This window comes from Mustela nigripes, chromosome 5, assembly GCF_022355385.1.
Source record: "Mustela nigripes isolate SB6536 chromosome 5, MUSNIG.SB6536, whole genome shotgun sequence".
NCBI lineage: Eukaryota > Metazoa > Chordata > Mammalia > Carnivora > Mustelidae > Mustela > Mustela nigripes.
In genome coordinates, this window is record NC_081561.1 from 38,247,040 (window position 1) to 38,267,881 (window position 20,842).

Genomic DNA, 20,842 nt, shown 5'->3' on the forward strand with positions numbered 1-20,842 from the left:
CTCTGCAAAGCGTCAGATAGTAAATATTTAAGTCTTTTCAGGCTATACAATCCCCATGACAACTAGTCAATTCTGCTACCCTGGCATGAAAACAGACAGAGAAAATTCATAAAAGAATGAGTCTGACTATGCTCCAATAGAACTTTATGGAAATAAATTTGAATTTCAGATCATTATCACACATCATGAAATATTCTTTCGAGTTAAAAAAAAAAACATTTAAAAATGTACTTCCTACATGCTCCTTCTCCCTAACCTCCCCCTCCCCCAAGAAAGCGAAACCATGGTCAGCTTATGGGCCATACAAAAACTGGGCGCAAGTGAAATTAGCTGGTGGGCCACAGTTTGTTGACCGGGGTCTAGATCAAAACACACTGTGCTCTGCCTTCGTCAAAATACTCCTGGGTGAACAAGGGTCATTTAAAAAGAGTGGTGACAGGATGGGCGAGACACAGCTGCACATAGAAGAGAAAAGTAAGGAGAAGTACCATGGGTATGGGAAAATATGGTAAGGGCTGTCGTGGGACGAGAGGAAGATGCTTCACCTGTGCTACTTAACAGACCAGCCATGAGGAGAGAAAGAGAGAGGCAAGTTTAACTCAGTGTAAGGAAGAATTTTCTATCCAACCGAGATGCCCCATCTGCCCCCCCCACCCCATAAAGTAGGTTGCCTCTTAACATCATTGTTGTATGGCCATCTTTTGAGAGAGTGCTGAAGGGATCCCCTTCAGTGGATGGGAGGTGGTAACTGGAGAAAAATTCAGAAATGTTTATTAAGTAGATCTAACCTTCAAAAATCCTTAGAACCTCTTGATTAATATACTTCTTTATTTCTTCCAATGAAACCGCATCAGCCTAAAAAAGGGGGAAAAAGGTCTTAAAATTGAGCATAGCACAAATGAATAAAGACTAGGAATCCTGGGTTGGTGTGCATACTTGAAACTTCCGTGGAGAAACATTTATCAAACAAAATGCTTTTGGCAGTTGGCTCTATTAGGCAATAAGTATCTTTGTTTTGATCAAATGCTGAGAAGAACTTGAAGTGCATAATTGCTTTAAAAGCCGTGGGCTGGAATCATAACCAGTGACTCGAACATATTTCTTATTAAATGGAGAGACATGGCTTCATATGATTAGGAGAGACATTTCCTATTACTTCATTTTCTGAAGTTACAGAACTTGAACAGTGTTATCAGGACATTAATATCCCAGGCACAGTTTAACTTCTAACCAATCCCTGGGCACTGGTGAAGTCAGTATCTAGGATACTACGCACCTTTAAAGGAAGAGAACTCCAAGTGGGCTGGGTTATTACTTACTAAGTTTTAGTCATTTTTATGGTATAGTTTATTCTGTAATTTACACTTTGTGAGCATATTTGTACTAAGTAATTTTCTTTTTTTAATGGAAAACGCTATGGGACATGAGAAAGGGAAGTAGATAAAGGATGTCAGTTGAATTTTTAACCCCTTAACAAATGAAGCTACATGAATTTGGGAGAGAACCTAACATTTATAATAGTAACATTTTACTGTAGTACCTTGATATTTTTAAGAGAGGGCTATTATTTTCCATGATCATTAGGATTTGTAAGTATTTTATTGCTCCTCTCTTTTTAGTGGTTATTATTCAAGTGTATATGTGTGGCATTAAAGACAATATGATGGGCTCATAAAATGATGATTTCTATAGGGCAGTATAGTTCCCAAAATGCTCTCTTTCAATATTTTATTTTCATGGTATATGGGATATATGAACTTGAGTTAATGCATCTAATACCAATTACTGACACAGCACTGATAACTCAATATACAGGCTTTATTCAAGTAGAGCTTAGGGAAAATGGATAAAAATAAAGAATCTCAATATTGTGGGAATGCCCCAGTTGGCCCTCCATCTGGTGTTGGCTGATTATCTGAGGACAGTGTGTCCTTAGAGCCCTGCCCCACCCCCACCCCCACCCTCCCCAATCCAGGATCCACCTTTCTCCCTGACAAGGATGTTTTCTAATTAAGTTCCTCTGTGAATGACCATCCACCACACCTCCAGAGGGTATTAATAGTAATATGAGCTTCCTTAACCAAACACTCCTTCTTGGCCCGTTTTCCACGTCAAAATACCACTCAGGGCAGGTCTGTGGTTCTCATATCCAACAAATAGAGTTTTCACATAAAACAGACATATGTCATCTGTGTAGTGTAGGAGACATTATAGATGGTATTTAAGAGCACGGCTTTGGAGTCAGTCAGACCTGGGTCTAACCCACTCAATAAGTGTGACCCTGAACAAGTCCACTCTGAGTTTTTGCATTCGTCAAAGTGAGGCGGATAGGACACCCTCCTCTGAGTTGTGAGGCTCTGCAGAGGTGATGTAGAGGAAGTACTTAGCGGAGGGTGTGGTACATAACTTGAAATAAGTGGCAGGTATTGATCTCCTAAGTGGAGATCTGTTTAGGTTCACTTTATTTCTTTTAAAAGGATTATGATTGCTTTCACGGGGATGAATTCTGATTTCTTTCAAAGGGATACGAGGTCCATGCTAGCCAGGAGCTGCTGGAGCTCTCGGCACTACTCACTGGAGTGCCTGGGATGCCTGGATTGCCTGGAGGGCCTTGGTGTCCGGGGGATCCCGTGGAGCCCTTGTTTCCGGGTGGCCCCACAGGACCTATGGCTCCCTTCATGCCTGGAAGGCCTGGTTTCCCCTGTTCACCCTGTGGGCCTCTGTCTCCTGGAATTCCCTGGTCACCCTGTTAAAGGAAGAAGTTAATAAGAGTGATCTCTTCTAGAACATGTAAGCTGTGGTTAAGAGCAAAGGTTCTGCATTCATACGGGCACTTGCTAGCTGTGGCACCTCCACTAAGAGAATTGAGCCCTCTGTGCCCTAGATTCCTGTCCCATAAAGTGGAGATATTAATAATACCCATGAAAGAGGGTGATGCTGGAAATGAATGAGTCAAGTCAACTGCTTAGAACAATGACTGGGATGTTGAAGGCACTCCTTAGAAAGCTAGTGACAATGTGGGTTGTACTTGATTGTACTTGATTGTCTAGAATGATGACACTTTTGAAAGTCAATAGCGGCTCTCACTTCAGGCCTGGGTCTCCTTGGCAATAAAAAGGGAAGATGGCCAAGAGGATTTTGTACTTGAATGAAGATGGTCACCAAAATTTTTACGCTACGTAAAAACTTTAGCACCCTCAAAATCCTTCCCAAATCATGTGCTTTTCTTCTTCTTTTACCTCTATCAGAATCTTTATTAGATTATGTGGGTTGGTTTCTTTATTTGTGTTTTACTGTTGTATGAATGTGTGTGTGTATGTGTGTGTGTGTGTGTGTGTGTGTGTGCAGATGCATACATGCTGTGTCCCAAACATAAACAACTTGGAAAGATGAGAAAGGAAGCAGGTACTTGGGGTGGAGGGTCATCACTGAGATCATATACTTAATAAACAAATGAATAAAAGAATTCGCTGAGTAAAGTGCCATAGTAAATTAGGTATAAGATAGTGTTAGGTGGCTTGACTGTGGTAAGAAGTTTATTTAATGCTGACTTATCCAGCAACGTGTCTACTACTGCATGTGTTTGTTCATTAGAGATGGGGGGGCATCAGGAGAGACGGGTATATATGTACCACAGCATGTTTCAGTTAGAGATATTCCAAATACTCAGTTCCCCAATGCCAGAAGGTGATGACCACACTAGCTATGATGGGATGGTGCACTGAGGCTGCTGTGTATTTCATTGTGTTACTCTTATTTGTGACTACCGTGCAAAGGGCCCAACTCCATTTCTGTTGATTTAAAAAAAAGTAATGAAAACAGATGAACAATTATAGGGATCTATTTGATCCTGGAATGAAGAGGTGTAGAAAGAAGTCATGTAGAAAGAAGAAAAAGCAGATGGACCTAATTTCAACATTATTCTTTTAGTTATAAAAATATATCTGCATATAGGTGTATCAACTCACATTTCGGGGAAATACCTGAGATGAGTCAGATTAAGAAAACAATAAAGAAAAGAAGTACTAGCACATGCTGATCGATACTGTGATCACATGCAAAATAATCACAGTCTTCAGCATATTAAAATTGTTTTACAATTTAGGCACCAGGATGTTCATGACAGTGATGTTTATTATTATGAAAACTGGAAAGAACCTAAATATCCAGAAAAAGGAGACTGGGAAAGTGAAGTAAGGTATATCTAAACAGTGGAATAACATATAGCCACTAAAAGTCATATGCAGATCTGTATTGACTGACACGGAAAGATGGTCATTATATACTGTTAGGTGAAAAAAGTAATTTACAAAACAGTCTGAACACATTTTTGGAAGAGCATATATTCTTTTGCATTGATACATTAAGTACACATGTATATCATATATAAGAAAGAAATAGAAATATGTCCAAAATAGTATTTGTACAAATTTAAGAATCCTTATCTCTATGCAAGGGGATAACGTAGACTTTTTTCTTTACTTTTTACTTATATTATCTCTGTTTTCATATGACCTTCAGTTATCATGAATTAGTTGTGTAATAAGTAAAAATGAGTAAACTAGACACCAATACACAAACACATATGCAACATACTAGCAACCCACCCAGGAGTTTCACTGAATTACAGTGCTTGAATCTTTGCAGTGGACTGACTCCAACTCTACTTGAAAACAGTAAGGTTCACTAAAGAAAATAATGAGAAGTTGGAACAACACCAACAACCAAACCAATTTCAATAAAAGTATATGACAGAATTGGCATGATTTTATGTGTTCGGTTCCACTTTCCACAGCTCTACCTCTCCACACCACCACCCCCCTTTACTTGACTTCATATTCCATGAGATCACGGGTTCTCAACAAGGGCCACTCCAGTTCCCAGAAGGTGATGTCTGGAAACATTCTCGGTTGTCACAAGCGGAGGGAAGATGGCGGCCTGATCTGTTGGCTAGACACCAGGGATGCTACGAAACATCCTACAGTGCCCAGGGTGGACACTCACAGCAAAGTACTGTCCACTCCAAACATCAATGGTGCCCGAGGTTGAGAAACCCTACTCTAAGGAACAAGAAAATGGGTGATCGCTATCGTAGGAATATGTGTTCGAGACAGGAGGATCAAAGCTTTCCCAAGTGGAATAGCACACTAGACTTCGTTCTGAAGAAAGGTCATTGTTGTAGGTGTACCAGCCATATGGCCTGCTTCGGGGTCCTTCAATGGGCCTGTTTTATGCCTAGAAGAGATCTTGGATTACATACACCCTAAATGTGTCATACTGGGAGATTTGCAGGGATCCACAGACAAATTGTGTAACCCAAAGGATGAGGCAGCTGCAGCAGACAGGCTTAAATCATGATCAGAAGAGTAATATACATACACGTTCTCCTTTGGGGCCTCTGTCTCCAGGTTTACCCATGACACCCTGAAAAACAAATGCCAACACTAAAAAATCACTGCTTGCCAAGATTTTTCCCCAGCCTGCTTAGTCAAGTATTTTGACAGGTACTGCAAATGAGGTTTTGCATGAGAATGTTTATCTGAAGTGGTATTTTCCATACCTGAGCACCAGGCAATCCGTCTTTTCCATTTATTCCCTATAAAGACAGAAGATGATCAATATTCCTAATTCTACATAGGTAGACATAGTTAAACACAATAAAAGGGTAAAGTTTTGAGGACCGAATCATCACATTTCTGCTATTTTGGTGAGGGAGTGGAGTGAAACAGAAAACGAAGTTGAGAGAGTCGATGGTCCGGAGTTAGAATTCGGGCTCTGTCACTGACGAGTTCCATTTACTTCAGGCAATTTACTGACTCCTAATAGCATATGCTTCTTTCCTTATAAAGTCATTATGTGAAAACTCAGGATTTGGTAAAGCAACAGAAAATGCCCAAGTCACTGTAAATAGTCAATGGGGTTATTTTCATTACTTATTCTCTTAGGTACAATCTGAAAAATAAGGTGGCCTGTGGTGCTGGGTGGCTGGTGGGTGGCATTTATTGTTACCGCCCAACAATTTTCTAGCACAGAGAGTCATTCTCAGTAAATGGTCTCAGTTACTGCTGGGGAAATTTCATAACATGGCCAGAGCACAATCCTCCTATGAAATAAACTGTCGGCTAGAGAACAATTTGTTATTTTCCAGTGGGAGAATATGAAAGAAAAGTAGGAAATCTGTGACCATGGTTTTTGAGAGCATTAAGTAGTGTTTTGGGTTTGTTTGTTTTTTTTTTATTAGTAAACTGGAAGTTTCCCAAACTTTACAAGGCTGTCCTGGAGGTGGAAATAAAGCCCCCTACTCAGAGATTTATGAGATGGAGAAAACTTGTGGCTGGGAGATGTCAGAAGGAAAAGCACTTGGGGTCAAATCAAATACCTAGAGTTCAATAGCAGATGTGTTTTTGAGATTTGGTTTGAAGAGAGAGATCAAGGTGAGGGAAATGATTTCTTAGCTAGCAGGCAATTGCATGGACATGTTCCTCTGAAAAGCCTAGGAGAGTTTTGCTGTGCTGGAATGGATTTTATGAGGATGGAACTGCAGACAAGCACATGTTTTCACTGCTGTAAATTACACGAAAATCCGTCACAGCTGATAACCCAACCAAAGTCCCCCAACCTCTCTGAAACATCTGGGAATTATGTAGAGTACTCTAACTAGGCACACGTTACCTGCAGTGTGTGGTTCAAAGAATTTATTACATCCAGAAACACAGGCAACAAAGATAAAGCTGATTAAGGAGAGGAAGTGGGGGTAGGGATGATACAACCCAGCTGTACCACTTGAATAAAAGATGATGTATCTAGTGTTAACATGTAATTCATGCTTTTGGTAACAATGTAAGAAAAGAAACAGTGCAGTCTTTCTTTCTTTCTTTCTTTCTTTCTTTCTTTCTTTCTTTCTTTCTTCCTTTTTTCGTCTTTTGTAATTCATCAGAGACTATCACATGTCTTCTCCTTTGTATGTAAAGGTGTTACTAACTTGCTTTCCCTAGACAAGTACTGCTTTTAGAGATTTTTAGAATAACCTGCATGGATTTGTTTTTCCCTCCCTCATCTCACTTATCTGGAAGAACTCCACACCTGGGTGTAAGCAGCCTTTTGTCTATCACATGTCTGCGTCTGAGCAGCTGGCTGTGGTTGAAGAAAAAGGCATGTCCTTGCTCACTTGTTCCTACCTAAATGAATGCAGGCAGAGTGCAAGTATCGCCCTGTATTACCAGGCTGTTCTGGATTTCCTGATTCAACTCCCTCTCCTTCTCTCCTTAAGTATTCTTTCACAGATTTTCCTGTCTTCAGATCTCCAGCTTCACCACCTGATTCCTTACACCCAACCAATGACCTCGATTCCTCCTCCCCTGAGAAAATACGTAGGAGAGAAATCTCTCTCTTATAGATCCAACCTACACACATTTGTACACATTTGTAAACCAATGTCTGCCTGTCCCCTTCCTCCTGGTGAGAAGGATGAGCTGCCCCTGTTCCTTGTGAAGGCCGATTTTCACTTCTGAATGGAATACCAGTGTTCTCCCCTTACTCAAATTTATCTCCACTCCTATGGTACCATCAAAACTTCCCCTCTCGACTGGATCATTCTTACCAAGATGCAAGTGTGCTATAACCTCTCCCACCAAGGACCACCACTTTCTAAACCCAGTGCAGAACTGTCAGCTCTCACATGATTTATCTAGATTCATCATTTCTCTGTCTTAAAACACGTAGTTCCCTCAACATCCAGGAAACCTCATTCACCTGGTTTCCTTCATATCTCACCAGCTGCACCTTCTCAGATTTTTTGCTGTGTTTTTTTCCTAACAGTTGAAATGTTTTCTTCCCTCCCAATCCGCAGGGACTACATTTCATTCAGACCCAGGTTTAAAATACCCAAATCAGTCTCTCCAGTCCTGACCTCTCCATTAATTCAAGATACGTATATCTACCGCTTACTTGACATTTCCAGTGGAGGTCTAGGAGTGCTTGAAGTTGAATGTGTCCACTGCAGGGAATTCTTGATTTTCCTCCCAAACCTACCCACCTCCAGTAGTTCCCATCTCACCAAAAACGCCACTGTGACATGGCTGCTCAGACCCCATGCCACAGCTTTGATTTATCTCTCTCTCACGTTCCACTTCCAGTCCATCAGAGAATTTGCTGACTCTCCCTTTGATGTACATCCTAAACTCCCTTACTCCTCATGATCTCCCTGTTCTCCCCATCACTATTTCTCAAGGAGATTATGGTCACTATTCTGTCTGCTTCCATCCTGCTTCCTACAGTCCGCTCTCCACAGAATAGTCAAGAGTGATACTCTGGAGTATACTCCATTTTCCTTCCCCACTACAAATGCTTCAGTGGGTTTCCAGATTGAAGCTATTTTTTGCGTGTCTCCCAGGGCCAGGGACTGACAATGTGTACCATATGTCATGTTACTTAAGTGACTCACAAAACCCTTTGAGTCACAATTCAAACCCATATCTTTCTGACTCTAAATTGTATATGCTTCCTCTATTTTTATGTTGCTTCTCTGAGGAGGGGGAGGCCAGGGAGCACTCAGACCCAGAGGTTTCCCAGAGGTACTAACCCAGCCTTGTGAACTCTGTGCTGCTTGTTCACCTTCAGTGTCCTCCTCCTCCTAATAGCATCCCTCCCCACTCACAAATAAACAAGCAAAGGGAGCAGTGATGTTCTATCAAGAGTAAACCCGAGAGGGCTGCATGTCGTTCATCTTTCTGTCTACCCCCCCGTCCTTAGCAAACAGAAGAGACTAAATAAATATATGTTGAAGTAAACTGAATTAGTATGAATGATTATTACTGTGTTATAGCAATATATGTCAGTATCCAAGAGTTCTTTTAGGAACCAAATGGATGCTACGTTTAGAAGCATGATTTATGAAGGTAGAAGAACAAGGTCCATAGATAATGAAGGGAATCTGAGAACATAGCTTCTTATTCAGTTTTTAGCTTGGCCTCCAGGAGTTATATCTGTGAGTCTTCAGGTTTTTTATATTTTAGGATGTGAAAGGCCATTTTGTTTTTTAACCAGGAGAATATCAGACTTAAGAAGTAATGAGTCTAATCTCCTGACACTTCAAACAACCAAACAAAATCTCACTTTTTTCATCATTGTTTAAGACTTAAAGATACCTCATACAGAGCTAGAACACTCAGGGAGAACCACACCCCCAAAGACCCATTTGTGGAAATTGCTCTTACTTCCTTAGAAACTACAAACATCAGATTTTCCAAGGAGATAGGACAGTGATTGGATAAGAGATAAACAGTGTTTGGAATATTTCTCAAACTGGCAAATTTTAAATAATGAAAAGTACTTACTGGCCTTCCAGAGGGTCCTTCTGGTCCAGGGAAACCTATATCTCCAACAGGCCCTCTGTCACCCTATAGGCATGTCCACAGACAAATATTAGCTGCCAAGGAAAGCTCTGGAACTGCATGTAAGTACAACTGTGGAGTAAGTGACTAGAAACTCACCGGTTCCCCTGGGACTCCCGGAGGCCCTGGGGCTCCAGGTTTTCCCTGGGAAATCAAAGCAAGGAGAAACATTAGGAGCCAAATTACGGCATGACACCATCCCCTCCCTGCCTGTGAATTTAAGGAGCTGCTAGGCCTGTGGCTCTCTATACTAAAATGGCATTCTTAATGGGACAGAGGCTGTGGGGACATATACTTGACTCTGGAGGCTCCAAGGTATGGACTAGAATGCAGTTCTCTGAACGTACACATATGTGTATAGCAGACGGGTGGGAGCGGACGGTACTATTTTTGAGAAAATATGAAACCAATGTATCCTCATTACTGGAAATATCTTTAGTGCCTATTTGATCAGCAGCTCTTCTCGACTTTGGAGGAGGGAGGGCACATGGGGTCAAAGAAGTCTTTCCTAGATTTTGTGTCTTGTTAAGAGGGTTTCTAAGTTCATAGTAGGATAACCTGAAGAAACACCATGTTTGACTTGAAAAGCCATGTTTGGTTGAAAGGAAGGGGACAAGACGGATTTATTCCAACACATAATAGCTTGCAGGACTGACAACAGAGAAGTGTTGGGTAGAGAGGCAACTGGGAGGGACAAGAGAGGAAGATGGTCCATTAGAGCCCAGAAGTGAGAAGTGCCCAAGTGTCCAGATCAAGCTTCAAGAAGGAACCCCCTTCTATCCCTTGGACTTAATTAACATGGACGGAAAAACAAATAACACAGGGATACAGGCATGGAGCCAAGGCTGCAGAAACCCTAATAGGTTTCCTAGGAGGGAATCTGAAAAAGAAGGACCCTTTCTTTACTCCTCTTGCTGTCCAGAGCCCTGGGAGGAGCCCCCCTCACAGGTTCAGACACGGCTGAGTGGTGAAGTGAGGCAGACACAAGGCCTGAAAGAGCAGTCCTGGTTCCCCAGAGCCCGTGTGTACAAGCAGGAACTCCCGAATCTCCTGTGGGCCCAAGTGGGGGGATATGTTAGAGCTGGAAGGCTAATGTCCCACATGGACTTGGCATAAGCCGCAACGGGGAGAGTGCTCAGGCTTGGAGGCCGGAGACAAAGGGATCAGGGACATTGGTAGCAGGTAACAGAAATCTCAAAAGTTGGGGGGGAGCTTGGAAAACCTGGGGGACAGCATGCTGACTGGAGGCCTCACCTCATTGCCAGCACTCACAGACACCTCCTCCTGTCTACCCATGTGTCATCCTGGGAAGAAGCAGGAGAAACAAGCCCTGGAGAAATCTCTGGATGGGCTTGAAAATACGAGAAAGGGATAGAACTGCTAAATAAGGGGATTCATCCTCTACAAAGGATGGTTTTCTACAGACTAGGGATGGCTTTTGAATTTTTGTTCTTGGGCTTAATATCTACACAGAATAAAAGAGAATGGCTATTGGCCTTTTAAAGGATGGGAGTGATGGGTGGTGGTGGATGGCAGTGGTGAGTGGTGGATGCTCTGGGTGGTGCTGGGTATCAGTGGATGTCTGTGGGTGGTGGTGAGTGGGACGATAGAGCCCTTTCTTCTCCTGTGTGCCTATGATTCAAGCACGGAGTTTTCCACTGACTTTCCTACCCTGGGCCTACCCTGCAGGGGCACTGAACAAAAGGATAAGTGGGCTCTTACTCATAAAGCATGGCCACAAAATTTTAATTAGAGCATCATGAATGAAGATCAGAATGATCCCTAGGGCTCAGAGAAATGATTTCAACCTTTCCTGGAGTACTTCCTATTCATTTGAAAAGACCTTGATGAGATTAAAACACTTGACACCAGAGAGCAACAAAAATGATTGAGAGTCTGGAAGGGCTAGTTTACAAGGAAACATTAGCAGCAGTAAAGATTTGTTAATAACACCAGGCCAAGGGAAAACTCAGGCAGATTGCAGCTTAATATCAAGAACTTGAAGTACATGCCTAAAGATAAGAGCTTCGTCTTTTGGGGGCCAAGAAACCTTAAGTATGACAAGAACAGAGAAACAAAACTAGCTTCTCAAAGTTGGGCTCGTGTATTAACGTACTGGCACTTGTAATTAACTGGGCATCTCCTCCCCTCATTAAGGAAGTTGGGGGAAAAAAGGAAAAGATAATAAAGAAAGGAACAGTCTTGGGGTGCCTGGGTGGTGCGGTCAGTGAAGTGCTGGACTCTTGGTTACAGCTCAGGTTATGATCCTAAGGATCAAGCCCCACACTGGGCTCCATGCTTGGCTCTGTACTCAGTGGGGAGTCTGCTTGAGATTCTCTCCCTCCATCTCCCTCTGCCCCTCCCCTCTCTCTCCCTCCCTCTTTAAAATAAAAGAAATTTTAAAAAAATAAAAAAGAAAGGAGAATTCTCGAGGATAAATAGGGACAAGGTGGTTTTATTTTTTTTAACTGGATGTTTCTAGAACCTATTGTTATAAGAGCTACTGTGTGCTCCCTACCTCTTCTTGGTCCCTAGCCACAGACTGACTGCGGAGATAGAATTGCTTCCTTGTGAAAATAATGTGAGGTACTCTGGACTCACCGATATTCCAGCTATTCCTGGGGGACCTGCTGGGCCTCGATCCCCCTGTTGGGATTTAAAAAAAAGTTGCTGCTTATGATGATATCTATAACATCTTTGTCTATAAAATTAATGCTCAAATGAGTATTTGGATTTGGTGAAGCTTTTCTTTGGTGTTGATAAGCATTATCAGTATCATCAGATGGGAAAATAAAAATTAGTAGCTAACTGAATTTGTTAAAGTTTTTTTTTTTCCAAAAAACGAAAGCAAATAATAATAATAACGAAAATAAACATTCAGGTTATCATTTCTGTGACCTATTTTTAATAGGACTTCACACATACTTACAGCTAAGATTAGTCAAAACAGTATTTTTATTCCAAAAGTAATCCATTACAATACTTAAAAAAGAAAGCATATTGAAGGTTTTCTAAAAAGCTTTTCCTACACTAGTATTATTCGATGTAGGGTTGGAATAAGATATTTAGAACAAGGGATTCTGTAGTTCTCCTCACTAGGCCATCAGAAGATCCCTTCAATTGCTCTGAACAGCAGAGTGATGTAACTCTTTTTCCAAAGGCAATGTGGTATTTTAGATAAAGCTGATGATGCTAAAAGTGCTAATGATTATATACGGGATAATAAAATGGCAACTTTTGTTGAGCAGAACCTACATTAAAAAACTTTATAACTTCACTCAGGGACATAAAAGAAGACTTGATTAAAGGAAGAGGTATGTTTTGTTCTTGGAGGGCAAGACAATGTTGTAAAGGTGTCATTGCTACCCAGTCTAATTTATAAATTTAATGCAATTCTTATGAAATTGCAGCTTGACCAGGTGATATTAAAGTCCACCCTGGATAATGAATAAATGAGAAGATAAAAGAAAAAAATTAAAAGAAGAACAATACAGAGATTAGCAATATCAATACCTGAACATATAATAAAGCTATAACAATTAAAATAATGGAATATTGGTATAAGATTAAGCAGTATATCAATGCAATATAAAAATGCAATATAACCATAGGCCAACATCTATAATAGGATTTTAGTAAAAAAAGGGATGTATTATTCAAAATATAGTACTAATAATGGAGTAATATCCTTGAAAAGAGTTTAATTCCTCTCTTAACATTATACTCCACGTAAATCCCATATAGATTATGTAAAAAACAAAATATTATGAACTATAAAAGAATTAGAAGAAAACACGAAGTGACTACCTGATTTTGGTTGACAATAAGAATAAAAAGAACTCAATGCATAAAAGCAAAACAAGAAAACATAGAGAAAAATTGTTTGATATTTGACTACATAAATGTTATGTTTCTATAGACTATGAGATCAAACATGAAAATGAAAGGTCAGACCAGTTAGGAGATTAACTCTAACATGTAAATAGAAGTAGTATCTTTATAAAGCATATCCTTAGATAAATAGAAAAAGAACTAATAGAATAGAGGACAAATAGTACAAACAGGTAATTCTCACCAGTTTCACTCAGGCTCCTCTTAAATTATGGGATTTTAACCACCAAAATGAATATATTGGAACTTTTTATTCAGTGGAAACTCTTGTATATCTGATAAAGTTTAATATTAATAGTAAGAAACCTTCTCTTGGACAATATAGTCCTTCCAAAGTTCAGGTCTTGCAGTTCCTTCAATCATTCTCCTCTAATGAGTTGGCCTCTTATTCCCACTATTATACCGGAGACCTTGTCAGTAACCATAATTCCATCCCCTCCATAAACTCAGTTTCATGCGTTCTGATATTGGGCCACCATAGTTTTAATTCACTCCCATAAGTACCTTGGATTCTCACACTTTTGATGCTATCAAGACCTCTAATCCATTGAACAAATCTTCCATCATCCTTCAACTCTCTAAATGGCCTCTCTACCTTATTTATTTAGTTTAAATTCCATGGTCACTTGTTTTAATCACTCCTTTGTTGTACACCATTGACTCTCTTGGCCCATTCTTGCTTTTTAGTACTCACCTGTCAAAACTGGAACTTTGTTTAAATCTATGTCTTTACCTGGGTGTACATGCTGGAGAAGATCTCCCTGACCGGTCTCACTTCAGTTTATACCCATGAACCTCAGGGGTGTTCTGGGGCTGCCTAGTCATCCCACTCTGTGGCCCCAGGACTCTCCCTCTCTTTTAGAAGACCTTCCCCTTAAATCTCCTACCTCTTCTCCCTCATCACTCTCAGACGATGATCTTCTTCCTCTATCTCTGAGAAAATTTCAGCAACCAGAAAAGAACTTCTATAGACCCCAACCAATTATTCTTCCTGTGTATTAGTGTCTGTACCCTTACACTCTTGTTTTTCCACCTGTTACTAGAGATGAACTCTCCAGACTCCTCTTTGAAGACATACCATCCTTTTATGTACCGGTTCCTATTTCCTCTTAGCTATTTGAAGATGTTATTCCAACAATTCTCCCCTTTCTTCCTGTATCATCACCCCCCTACCTTATTCTACCAGATCATTCCTTTAGCATACAACTAATCTGATATTTCTACGGTCCATTTCTAAAACCCATTTTACAAAGCCTTACCCACCCTACTTCCTCCAGCAGTCACCTTCCCATTTCTTTGCTTTCCTTTGCAGCAAAACTCCTTGGCCATTGTTTATACTGTATTTGCTATCTCTAATTCTTTTTTTCTTATTCTCTCTTAAATCCATTTAAATCCAACAGTTGCTCCTACCAAAAGAGTGAATAGTAATAATCTATTATTGTTAAACCTCTATCCTGCTAAATCCAATGGTTGATACTTGACCGTCCTACTTGACCCCATCCCCATCATACTAGACCCATGTGCAGTACTGGAGACAAGTGATTACCCTCTTCACGTTGATACAATCATCACTTGGCTTTCAGGACACCAAGTTTTCCTCATAACTCCCTGGTCATTTTATCTCGGTCTTCCCTGCTCATTCTTCCTTTTCTTCCTGATCCCTTTATGTTGGAGGCCTCAGTGTTCAGTCCTCAGTCCTCCTCTCTTTTATAACATCTGTCATTCCCTTGGAGATTCTGTCAAGTCTCCTGGCTTTAAGACAGCGTCTATACACTTGGAACAACCAAGTTTAAAACTCCCCTAAGACTCTTTTCAAACCCCATGCCTTTTTCTTGTTCTGCCTACTCGATACTTCCACTGTGCTATCTAACAGATGCCGCCAAATTTGACCTCATGTCCACAGTTAAACTGATCATCCTCACCCTCTCCACACAGGCTCTGCCTATAGCTTTCCTCATTTCACTTGATGACTATCCCATCATATCAGTTTCTCAGGTCAAAAAACTTGGGAGTGTCCTTGATTCCTCCTTATTCTCTCATACCCATGTCCAATCAATTAGAATGTCCTGTTGGTTCTACCTTCCCAGTATATCCAGAATCTAGCCACCCCTCACTATCTCCACCATCTCTACTTTGATCTCAGCCAGCATCCCTCCCAGCTGTATCATGGGAATAGTCTTCTCTTCTGCCCTCCGGCTGTGGGCCCCACCACCCTTCTACTCAGAAATGAACTACTGGCTCCGTATTTTACTCAGAGTGAAAGATAAAGTCCTCACAGTGGCTAATAAGCCTCTTTATTATCGGTGCTTCTCAAACTACTTGTGCTTCCCGGGGAGCAGTTTATCATGTATGTTCTAATACATCCTGAGCCGAGGTGAGTGTACTGATCACATGTTTGAGTATCATAGCAAAGTTGAATTGCTAGACAAGTTTTTAAGTACTTACTCTCAGTCTGTAATTACCTTGCCACAGAATCCATAAGAGAATTTTCAGACTGGCACTGGTCCTCTACCAGCTAGCTTTTGAGTAGCATTGCTTTGCAGGACTGCTATGACTGGGCTCCACCTTCCTTCTATCCCTATCTCTCTGACTTCATCTAACCCCATCCTTCACCTCATTCCCCTGGTCTCCTTTGGTGGAGCAGGAATGCTCATGGTCTCAGTGCATTTAGACCTAATGTTTGTGCTTTCAAAAAATTGTAGGGGCGCCTGGATGACTCAGTGAGTTAAAGCCTCTGCCTTTGGCTCAGGTCATGATCCCAGGGTCCTGGGATGGAGCCCCACATCAGGTTCTCTGCTCAGCAGGGAGCCTGCTTCCCCCTCTCTCTTTCTGCCTTCTGTGATCTCTCTCAAATAAATAAATAAAGTCTTTTAAAAATTGTATATATTTAAGGTATCCAACTTGAGGATTTGATATATACATATACTGTGAAGTGATCACCACAATCAAGCTAATCAACATAGTGGTGAGAATACTTAGCAGTTTTCCAGTATATAGTAAAGTACTGTAACCTATTGTCACCATCCTACACCTTAGATCGCTAGAACTGATTTATGTTGCCTGGGACATTCTTCCTTCAGGGTTGAGGGGTCTTGACTGTGTCTCACTCTTTCAAGTCTGTGCTCAGATCTTGCTATCTCAGACCAATATTTAAAATTACCACCTCTCCTTTAGCACTCTGGAGCCTTCTTCACCTGCTTTACTTTTTTCTTTCTTTCATAGAATTTACCAACATTATTACTTATGTTTATTCTTGTCATTTCTCTATCCTCTTCCTAGAAAGTAAGTTCCTTGAAGGCAGAGATTTTTGTCTGTTTTGTACTCTTGGCTATCTTTAAACCTAAAATAGTTCCTGATCAACAGGAGGTGCTCAGTAAACATTTTTGGATGTTGACTCAGTGACCACAATGAGTGACACCTGTACTTACCTTTATACCCGGAAATCCTTCTAATCCTGGCAACCCCATTGCACCGGGTTCTCCCTGTTAAATATGAACATGAGAAATGCAGAAGCAATGACCAAGAGCTGTTTTAGGCCTTCGTTTGAAAACCAAAGTTTTTTTTTTTTTTTTTTTTTTTTTTTACAAAAAACTATCCCCAAACACTGATTAGCAATTTAGCGAGTAATTGGTATGCTCTCTTTTCAAGCATCTGTATGCTTGCATTTGATATTTGAAAATAGTTTGAGAATAAAGCTATTCCCTGGAGAAGTATGAATATATTTTCTGATTAATTGTTTTTATTCTGATTAAGAATCTAATTAGAATGAATCCCTCCAGTCAGTGATAACTCTAATTTCAATAAGAATTAGAAGGAAAGATGGGCTTTAATGAAGTTTGCCAATGTGTGAGGTACTCAGGGCTGCTAGATGACTGGAGAATAAGACTAAGCTCTTTAAGAGCAGATGAAGACGAAGGTCTGATAGCGAAGTTTACCATTTTGCAGTGTTCTCTGCAAAATGAATTGTGAATGCTTCAGGGGATGGCCCCAGAAGCAGCATCTTGGATGATTCTGAAAGTTATTGCTCAAGCTCATGGGTCACTGGCAGAAGATAAATAAGCATTTCCATTAAAAAAAAAAATCTATTGCATATTCTAGTGTATAGTCCCAGGCCAGCTGGAGCCTGAAGGCTCTCAAGAAATATATTTAAAAAGTTTAGGTTGAAGGAAGCTACTAATTTTGAGCAAATAAACATGAAGTCTTTTAAATCAAGAGAAATAAAGGAGGTAGTTGTCTGATACCTCCTTGTTAATGAACCGATGTCAACTGCAAATATTTTTTTAAGACACTGGATGCTTTCAACGTAATCACATAAAAAGAGAGCTTCCATTCTCTGTAAATATATTTTTTGCATGTATAATTCTAATCTGCTTCAAAATACTACCAAGTCTCCAACTTCCATTATTATTTCTGATATTGTCCTTATTACAGAACACTTAATGAACAAGCAGATGATTTGATACTTTTCATGCTTTAGAAATCTTTTTAAATGTCCACTAATATATAACAATCAGACAAAAAAAAAAAAAAAAAAGATGTTCAGCTTCTATTCTGCATAAAGTGCTGTAAAAGTGGTCCTGGATTGTTGACAAAGGAAATAAACTGATTCTCTCTGTTTACATCCTCAACAATCCTTAGGACTGAGGAAGGTGGTCACCCCATCAATCAATATTTACTTGAAAGTAGTTAATAATTAAGTATTTAATTGAAGCCACTTATAAATTAAATATCAAAGGAATTAAATGGAGCACCTCAGAAGATAAATTCAGTTAAGGGTAATTTTTGTCTACAAAAACGTTTACTGAGAAGATTAGAAACAATGGTGCAGACCTAGTGTCATGGGAAATGAAGGATGCAAAGACTAAATCTCCCCCTCCTGCCCAGCAGCCTCCTTAAATTGACTTTTCCATTTTCTGCTCTGTGACCTGTCATTCTACCATTTCTGGCTTATTTCTCTAGTAGGAAGTAGTATTTCTCTGTACCGGGCAACTGGTGTGAAATGAAGGGTGTTGCACACTGTTGCTGACATAGGCCCCAAAGAATAATTTCAAAGGTTTATGCAGGATAAATCTGAGGCTTTATACAGTATTTAACTTCATTACTCCAGATTTTCTGCTTTTGGGCTTCACCCACTTAAATCACATCTCTAAAAGCAAGGAACATCCTTTAATCAGTTTTTATTTTTTTTTTTCCTTTGTTGTAGCTAAGGAATCTGAAGCCTAATTTCTTCAAAGTCTACTTGAATCTGTCTGCTACCTGTTTTCCAATCCAGTGAATTATGATTTATCCTTTATCAGAATGCTTAAAAAATGTTATCACCTTGATATGCAGTTTTTAATGCAAAACGTAAAAGAATGTTCCAGAAGAGTCAGTGAGACATGTAGGGGCCTCTAGGGGCTGTGAGTCAGTAGGAGAGAGAAAGGCCAGGTGGAAATTTTTATCAACCAGATGAAAGAAAATTAAACTTAGAATGAAGGCTATGACTGGTGAAAGCATGAAAAAGTTACAGATAAAAGAGGGGTAACATGAATAAGAAAACAAAGGAAATCATCACTAGCCATCAGGGAGATTCAAATTAAAACCACATTGAGATATCACCTTACACCAGTTAGAATGGCCAAAATTAACAAAACAGGAAACAACATGTGTTGGAGAGGATGTGGAGAAAGGGGAATCCTCTTCCACTGTTGGTGGGAATGCAAGTTGGTGCATCCTCTTTGGAGAACAGTGTGGAGATTCCTCAAGAAATTAAAAATAGAACTTCCCTATGACCCTGCCATTGCACTCCTGGGTATTTACCCCAAAGATACAGATGTAGTGAAAAGAAGAGCCATCTGTACCCCAATGTTTATAGCAGCAATGGCCATGGTCGCCAAACTGTGGAAAGAACCAAGATGCCCTTCAACGGACAAATGAGGAAGATGTGGTCCATATACACTATGGAGTATTATGCCTCCATCAGAAAGGACGAATACCCAACTTTTGTAGCAACATGGACGGGACTGGAAGAGATTATGCTGAGTGAAATAAGTCAAGCAGAGAGAGTCAATTATCATATGGTTTCACTTATTTGTGGAGCACAACAAAAAGCATGGAGGACATGGGAGTTAGAGAGAAGGGGGTTGGGGTAAATTGGAAGGGGAGGTGAATCATGAGAGACTATGGACTCTGAAAAACAATCTGAGGGGTTTGAAGTGGCGGGAGGGTGGGAGGTCGGGGTACCAGGTGGTGGGTATTATAGAGGGCACGGATTGCATGGAGCACTGGGTGTGGCGAAAAAATAATGATACTGTTATGCTGAAAATAAATAAATAAAAAATTATATAACAAATAAATAATACTTCCTACAATTAAAAAAAAAAGAAAACAAAGGAAATTTCTAAGTTACATAATTGGGGTTCAGAAAATGGTACAAACTAGCTGAAAATCCTGCTCTTTCAGGGGAGAAAATTGGTTCTTAACATATACCAACCAATAACAAAAAACATGTGCTTTAATGAAAATATATTTTCAAAGAACATGCATTATTTGAAATATATTTGAAAATATGTTTTCAAATATTTCAAAAATATATTTTGAAAATATATTTTCAAATAGATGTGAAAAGATTACTTTTTATGGCTTCTTCTTTTGCTTTTTAAAAATTGATTCATCCAGTTTTACCAAACTGTGCTGTAATGAAAGGGCCTTAATTTTTTTTTTCCTGAATCATTTCCCAATGGCAAATGATTTGAAACTTTATTTCAACTTCAGGTATATCTGAGTTTCAAGTGTACTCTATAAATTAAGGTTCAAGGTTAGTACAAGAGAAATATGAACATATGCCTGACAAGGACGCGGCAGGAAGAACCGCCAAGGGATGAAGGGGATCTAAGGAATTCGGCAGAAGCAGCAGTGTGACGCTCTGTGGTTGAGAAGGACGCTTGAGAACAGTCGTCACTCTCTCGGGGGCTGCAGGACATGCTCTCTTTCTACGCTGAGTGCTAACTAAGCTCCTGATGCCGTTATACCTAATCAGCAGGTGGATGACAGCATCCCACATTTCCTACCGAATAACTGCCTCGGACATCCAAAGCAAGGAGACAGCCCCTTCCTTTTTTGGGAGTAGAGAGAGGCTGGAGACATATTAAGAAATTTCATTCCAGTAAATATTTCTCTTCCACAATCGACTTTACACTGAGTTAACCATCAAAATCGTGCTATCAGAGTAAAGTGTTCTGTTCATCAGCAACTTCATCTGCGCCCTCCTCCATCGCAGGGCAATTCTGAAAATACACTAATAAGAGAGACAAGGCCGATACTGGGCAGTGACATCAAGACCAATGTATCTTAAAAATGAACACATTGCTGTATTTCTTTGGTGGCTTGCCTCCTGCCTCCCATGTTAGTTAACCGATGAATGGTCAAGAAAACAGGCCATTTGCCTAATGCTCTTCTTTCAAACTTCAAGAAACACTCATTTTCTAAATGACACAAAGCATGGGAATATACATACCACTGGGCCAGGGTCTCCTTTTGGGCCCTAAGAGAAAAACATGGGAAATTATTTTTAAAGCAAC

The 20,842-nt window shown here is 40.1% G+C and overlaps 1 protein-coding gene across 1 annotated transcript in view; it reads right to left on the minus strand.

Moving 5' to 3' along the window:
• COL19A1 (collagen type XIX alpha 1 chain) overlaps window positions 1-20,842 on the minus strand; it is a 308,387-nt gene that overhangs the window by 18,055 nt on the left and 269,490 nt on the right. Inside the window, exons 39-47 of the mRNA XM_059399023.1 lie at window positions 20,779-20,805; window positions 16,712-16,765; window positions 11,994-12,038; window positions 9,492-9,536; window positions 9,336-9,398; window positions 5,561-5,596; window positions 5,380-5,424; window positions 2,576-2,746; window positions 789-855 (exon numbers count right to left, since the gene is read on the minus strand). Coding sequence (XP_059255006.1) covers window positions 789-855; window positions 2,576-2,746; window positions 5,380-5,424; window positions 5,561-5,596; window positions 9,336-9,398; window positions 9,492-9,536; window positions 11,994-12,038; window positions 16,712-16,765; window positions 20,779-20,805 — 553 coding nt within the window. The remainder of the gene's footprint in view (window positions 1-788; window positions 856-2,575; window positions 2,747-5,379; window positions 5,425-5,560; window positions 5,597-9,335; window positions 9,399-9,491; window positions 9,537-11,993; window positions 12,039-16,711; window positions 16,766-20,778; window positions 20,806-20,842) is intronic.